The sequence below is a fragment of the Myotis brandtii genome, unplaced genomic scaffold (assembly GCF_000412655.1).
Source record: "Myotis brandtii unplaced genomic scaffold, ASM41265v1 scaffold446, whole genome shotgun sequence".
NCBI classification, from domain to species: Eukaryota; Metazoa; Chordata; class Mammalia; order Chiroptera; family Vespertilionidae; genus Myotis; species Myotis brandtii.
In genome coordinates this window covers 325,916-332,358 of record NW_005367057.1, presented here as the reverse complement: position 1 = coordinate 332,358, position 6,443 = coordinate 325,916, and the positions used below count along the sequence as shown (strand labels likewise).

Here is a 6,443-nt window from a genome sequence, read left to right as displayed (position 1 = left end):
AACCCTAACTTAACTCTGGTGCTGTGTCACATATAGAAATTTTTTGATATTTGCAACCATAGTAAAACAAAGATTTATATTTTTGATATTTATTTTATATATTTAAATGCCATTTAACAAAGAAAAATCAACCAAAAAAATGAGTTCCCGTGTCACCTCTGACACGCGTGTCATAGGTTCGCCATCACTGTCCTAAGGCAAGGGAAACAAAAGAGAAAATAAGAAAATGAGACTACATCAAGATAAAAAGTTTCTGCACAATAAAAGAAACCATTAACAAAATGAAAAGGGAGCCCACTGTATGGGAGAACATATTAGCCAATGATACATCTAATAAAGGGTTAATATCCAAATTTTATAGGGAACTCATACAACTTTAAAAAAGGAAGATAAACAATCCAATTTAAAAATTGGCAAAGAACCTAAATAGGCACTTCTCCAAAGTGGACATACAATGGCTAAGAGACATGAAAAAATGCTCAAAGTCACTGATCATCAGAGAGTTACAAATTAAAACAACAATGAGGTATTACCTCACATCTGTTTGAATGGCTATAAACAAATCAACAAATGACAAGTGCTGGCGAGGATGTGGAGAAAAGGGAACTCTAGTACACTGCTGTTGGGAATGCAGACTGGTGCAGCCATTATGAAAAACAGTATGGAGTTTCCTCAAAAAATTAAATATGGAATTGCCATTTGACCCAGTGATTCCACTTCGAGGAATATATCCTAAGAAACCCAGAACACCAATCAGAAAGAATATATGCACCCATATGTTCATAGCAGCACAATTTACAATAGCTAAGATCTGGAAACAGCCCAAGTGCCCATAAGCAGATGAGTGGATACAAAGGCTATGGTACATTTATGCCACTGAATACTATGGATCAGTAAAAAAGAAGGATCTCTTACCCTTTGAGACAGCATGGAGGGACCTGAAGAGTATTTTGCTAAGGGAACTAAACCAATCAGAGAGAGACAAGTATCACTTGATGTCACTCATATGTGGAACCTAATTTGAGACAGTATGGAGGGACCTGAAGAGTATTATGCTGAGGGAACTAAACCAATCAGAGAGAGACAAGCATCACTTATCTCACTCATATGTGGAACCTAAGAACAAAATAAACTGATGAACAAAGTAGATCCAGAGACATGGAAGCAAAGAACTTATATGCATAACCCATGCACACAGACAATAGTGTGGTGAAGGCCTGGGGTGGGGAATGGGGGCAGGCTAGAAGGAGTCAATGGGAAACAAAAGGGAACATCTGTAATACTTTCAACAATAAAGATTTTAAAACATTTTTTTTAAAACAGCAATCTTACATACCGTAACTTTATTATTCATATAAACTATTTTTTTTTCCTGAGGCCTGGGGTGGGGAGTGGGTGCAGGCTAGAAGGAGTCAATGGGAAACAAAAGGGAACATCTGTAATATTTTCAACAATAAAGATTTTAAAACATTTTTTTTTAAAACAGCAATCTTATAGACCGTAATTTTATTATTCATATAAACTATTTTTTTTCCTGTATTGCTATCATCAGTTGATCACACTTGACTGGCACTATCCTATATTTACCTAGTGGCTCCTGTACTAGTAAGCTGAAGGGGAAAGGTTCTCATACTAGCTTTTTCAGTTTTCTTTTTACTCATTGCAGTGCTAGAAGAATTGCTATGCTCTGTAAATACCTAAGTGAAAGACTTCTGGGAGGATATGTAGTGTAAATAATTTAACATCATCACTGATCCATGTTCTTGGGGATCTGAAGGTTTGTGTATGCATGTGGCCCGCGGGCCCTAGTTTGAGGACCCCTGTTAGGGATCTGAAGGTTTGTGTGGGAGAACGTTGCTTCCAGGCACAGTTAAGATGCCACCTTGTTCTTGGAAATCCTCCCTCAAAGGATTTACTAATGGTAAAGTGTCATATAAATTTATGACAAGTGTCATATAAATGGTCAAGTGTCCCTATAGCACTTACCACTCCATATATTATAACACTGTTGTGGTATTTTCCCTTTGGCTCTCTGAACCCTTCTCCCCAGAGTTAGGACTCCACTTCCAGGATAGTGTTTGCACTGTGGCACAGCATTCACTGCGCTATTTGCTAACTTGTGACTATGCACTCACAAGCCTGTGTCTCCCACTGGATACTGAACATCAGAGGTTCAGGGAGCCTTCTCAGCGTTGTGTTCCGAGCACCCAGCGCCGCCGCCCAGCACAGTAAATGGTTAGCAAGTGGGAAGATCGAATCAAGAGGTAATTAGAACAGGTGCAGGGCAAACATTTAAAAAGTCTTCTCGTTCTTGTGAAATGAGACTCATTATGGTAAATGATAATTCATTTCTGAAAGTTCTTTTTCCCCCCTCAAGTTTGTCTTACAGATAGTTTTACCTGTATTTGTCTTTCGATAAGGTAAGCGTGATTGTTTTCTAATCTGTGTCTGATTCCAATATACTTGGCCCTGTTTCTAAGTTGATTGTTTCATGTTACTTGGTTTCCTCATGCGCTTGGTTTTGTTTTATTACTGGTTAACGTGTTTTACAAGTGATTTGTTAGAGCGCCTCCAGTCCCAGGATGAACCTCTGGAGAGGCCTGTGTGTGTTCGCTGGGAGGTGGAGGGCCACCTCAGTCCCAAGCCCACTGAAGAGCTTGCTCATGGTGTGGCATTCTCTGGCTCACTCAGCATGAGGCTCAAAGGGCTGGGTTTTGGTCATCATCTCTCAGGATGGGTCTATATTTTTAATTTCCTTTTTCCCCTTTGATTTGAAACTACTCTGGCCTTCTCTGTAGTCCTCTACATTTTGGGGGGCAGGCAGTTTGGGTGCTGGATACTTTTTCTGAAGGGCTAGCTCTTTGGGGCCCCTGTTTAAATTTGAGGATGATCTCCTTTTACACATTGGGTGGGCTTTGGGCCTTAACTCTTGATTCCCTTATTCCCCTTTCCTGGGGCCACAGATGGAAGCCTAAGTGTGCATGAATGGCATCGGGCTCCTATTTCACCAAAATCCCCCAGGATTGGCCTGGGAGTTCTTTGATCTCTTTAATTTTTTTAAGCATTTCTAGAAACATCTTTATTACAAGTGTTTATTTTTAAATTGAAATGTATTTGGCATATAACACTGTAAAAATTTAAGGTGTACAATATGTTGATTTGATACATTTATATATTGTAATGTGATTGTCATTGTAGCGATAGTTAGCTCCTCTATCACATCCCATAATTATCATTTCTTTTTTGTGCTGAGAATAATTAAGATCTAGTCACTTAGCAGTGATACAATATGGTTGTCTTATTCACTATACTGTGCATTAGATCCCCAGGACTTGTCTGCTTTTAACTCCAGTCTTTTACAGTTTGTCAATCAATTTTGACCAAGAACTGCAAGGCAAACAAAAGCTTTATTTGGGGGTCTTTTTTTTTTAGGAATTGCAATCCAAGGATACATAGATTTGGGTAGAAAGTCAACTGTGTTCTGAGGGGGAAAGTAGGGAACAGAATTTATAAAGACAGAAAAAGGGGAGCGTCTAAAGGAGCTACACAAATTGCTTTGAAAGATCTGTGACTGGTGCTCACAGGAAGTCTTGCATTATGCTATACATGATTACTTGCTTATGTCTACTGTTAGGTGAAACTTTTATTTCTTCACAGAGAGTTCAGGGAATCAGTCTTTTCCAAGAACTGCGTCAGGACGCAGCCGTTTGGGTTAGCCCAGTTCTGAAGTTCAGTTTCACATGCGGTGAAGTGTTAGCCCACCTTCCTGGAGGCCTCCCAGCTCCATTTTAGCCTGTTCTCTTGTCAATATCAACTCCATTTTGCTGTGTGTGAGTGTGTGTTTTAACAAGGCACTTCCTCCACTCCCCCCCAAAATATGTATTTTAGCTAGCATATTTTTTCTTTTTCCTCCCTCCCTCTTCCTTCCCTCTCTCTCTCCCTTCCTTTCTTCCTTCCTTCCTTCCTTCTTCCTTCCTTCCTTCCTTCCTTCCTTCCTTCCTAGCAGGAAAATTCTGAATAACCTAGCCTACTAATTCTGGAAATAGGAGGTCTAAAAATAGAAATTCAACAATAAAAAATAAAATTTTAAAAATAAGAAATTATTAACAACTGCATGTAAGTCTTAAAAAGGTTTTAAAATAAGTTTCAAAATAACCTTTTCCCTTTGGACTTCTTTTAAACTTGTTAGTCAATGTAGATAACATAGATCATAAGTCAGTATAAAAATATTGCCATTTAGACATTTCAGGTGAAAAGGTCCCCAAGAATGACCCCCTACCCCCAATTATAAAAACTTCCCTAAAAATGTGTAGCTTGACTGACTGAACTTAATATAATTTATTTATTAAATTTACCATCCAGACACTTCCTGTTATAAGAAACAGAAATCTAATTTAAACTGGCTTAAAAGCCTAAGGGTATTTATTAGCTCAAATTGAAAGTATTAGGACGATGGCTTTAGGCACAGTTGGATCCAGGAACTCAAACACTGTCGTTGGGTCTAGTGTCTATGTGTCGTCTGTTCTTCTGTGTTAGCTCCTCTCTCTGGTGAGCTCGCCTGTGAAGGCGAGATGACTTCCCAGAACTTCAGACTCACAGCCTAGGCTTTATGTCTCTGCTCTCCAACTGTGTTGATTATGTATCCAACCGTGAAAGTTAAGCATATATCCCCAATGTGTGTATATTTATTTAGAAATTGTATGCTACCATATACCACTGTTATTCTCTATGTTACATTAATTACTAGTGACCCTTCTCTATGTTATGTTATATTAATTATTAATAGAGTTAAATCTTTTGTTTTGCATACCCCACGTTGGGGACTACTTAGTGGAAAGACCACATCTCTCCCATTAGTTATAATCATAGTCCTGTGACCACATCTCATTGGTTCTCTTTCGCCTAGCTTGAGTCCTATGCCCACTCCTGAGTCCAGAGCCCTCGGAAACAGTAAAAGCAACCTTTACTAATGTAAGGGGACAGAGATATCTGACTGGGCATAACTACAGAGGTGCTGTTTTTACTTTTTAACTATATTTACATTTTAGGATCTTATCATCACTGATGTATTATCAATAAAGGGAGACATAATCCTTCATTCAGTACAAAAAGTTATAGAACAAAGATTCTCTATTTCTAGAACACTTTAGTTTCACCAAATTTCTGTGATTTCACATTTGGAGTACATGAAAATATCCCATCTAGTTTCTGTTAATACTTCAGTGACAAGTGAGTGTTAAAGTGTAGGAATTGATGAGTTTTGAAAATATAGTTTCATTCTTGTAATTTTTGACAATGGCCATTTTGAATAAGATGAGTAGCTGTGTGAAAAGGCAAATACTAGAGGGTCCTGAATAACTGTCAGATTCCTAAAGAGAACACAGGTGCCCTGGTAGAGAGAGAGAGTTGTGCTTGGAAGAGTGGGTAAAGCATGTGAACGGAAAGTATTACTTAGGAGCTTTCTGATGAACAGGCTGTTTTATGTATTTAAACATTGATCTTCCGTGGCAGCACTGCAATGGCTCATCTAGATTCTGACATGAAAGAAGAGTGTCTGAGGAAAGACCTGCGGTTCTACTTCATGAACCCTTGTGAAAAATACCGAGCCAGGCACCAGATTCCATGGAAACTGGCTTTGCAGATTTTGAAGATACTCATGGTCACCGCACAGGTAATTTATATGATGAGTTCGTTTGGTGGGTTCCTTACCCCAAGATGAAACTGTGTTTTTATGTGTTCTGCCCCTTGACTTTTGTTCTGGGAGGTCCACACTCAAGTTCATAAAATTATAAAATTATGTTGATTCTGGAGGACAGATGGTACAGGGTGAAGTTCCTTTCCGACGATGACCTTGTTTCAGTAAGGGATGATGGCGCCCTGCCTCCACAGGTTCTTTCACTATAGGTGAACAGTAGATCTGTATTGCAGGGTGTGGGTTTCTATATCTGAATGAGGCACATAGGCTGGTGCAGGCTGCTCAATCCAAAGTGACCTCTGTTCTTGAATTTTCTCATCTTTATCCAAATACATCTTATTTAAATACGCTTTTGAAAGTTGCATCTTCGACTGGTTTGACTTTAAAGACTTAGAGAATGCTAAGCATCCCTTTCATCAGTGGCATGGCTGAGTGCTCTGAGTATTTAAATACTAAGCCCCTGGCATTATAAGGAGCATAGAGAGGCTACATTGAGACCTTCCCCCCCGCCCCCTCTTCATTTTTATTTATTTTTTTATTATTTTTTATTGATTTTTTACAGAGAGGAAGGGAGAGGGATAGGGAGTTAGAAACATCGATGAGAGAGAAACATTGATCTGCCTCCTGCTGCACACCTCCCACTGGGGATGTGCCTGCAACCAAGGTACATGCCCTTGACCGGAATGGAACCCAGGACCTTTCAGTCCGCAGGCCGACGCTCTATCCACTGAGCCAAACCAGCTATGGC

At 39.3% G+C, this 6,443-nt stretch overlaps 1 protein-coding gene across 2 annotated transcripts in view; it reads left to right on the top strand.

Moving 5' to 3' along the window:
• Positions 1 to 5,513: 5,513 nt before the first annotated feature.
• MCOLN2 (mucolipin 2) overlaps positions 5,514 to 6,443 on the top strand; it is a 38,157-nt gene continuing 37,227 nt past the window's right edge. For both annotated transcript variants that reach the window (XM_014546427.1, XM_005874584.2), the window contains exon 1: positions 5,514 to 5,671. In XM_014546427.1, coding sequence (XP_014401913.1) covers positions 5,519 to 5,671 — 153 coding nt within the window. In that variant the 5' untranslated portion in view covers positions 5,514 to 5,518. The remainder of the gene's footprint in view (positions 5,672 to 6,443) is intronic.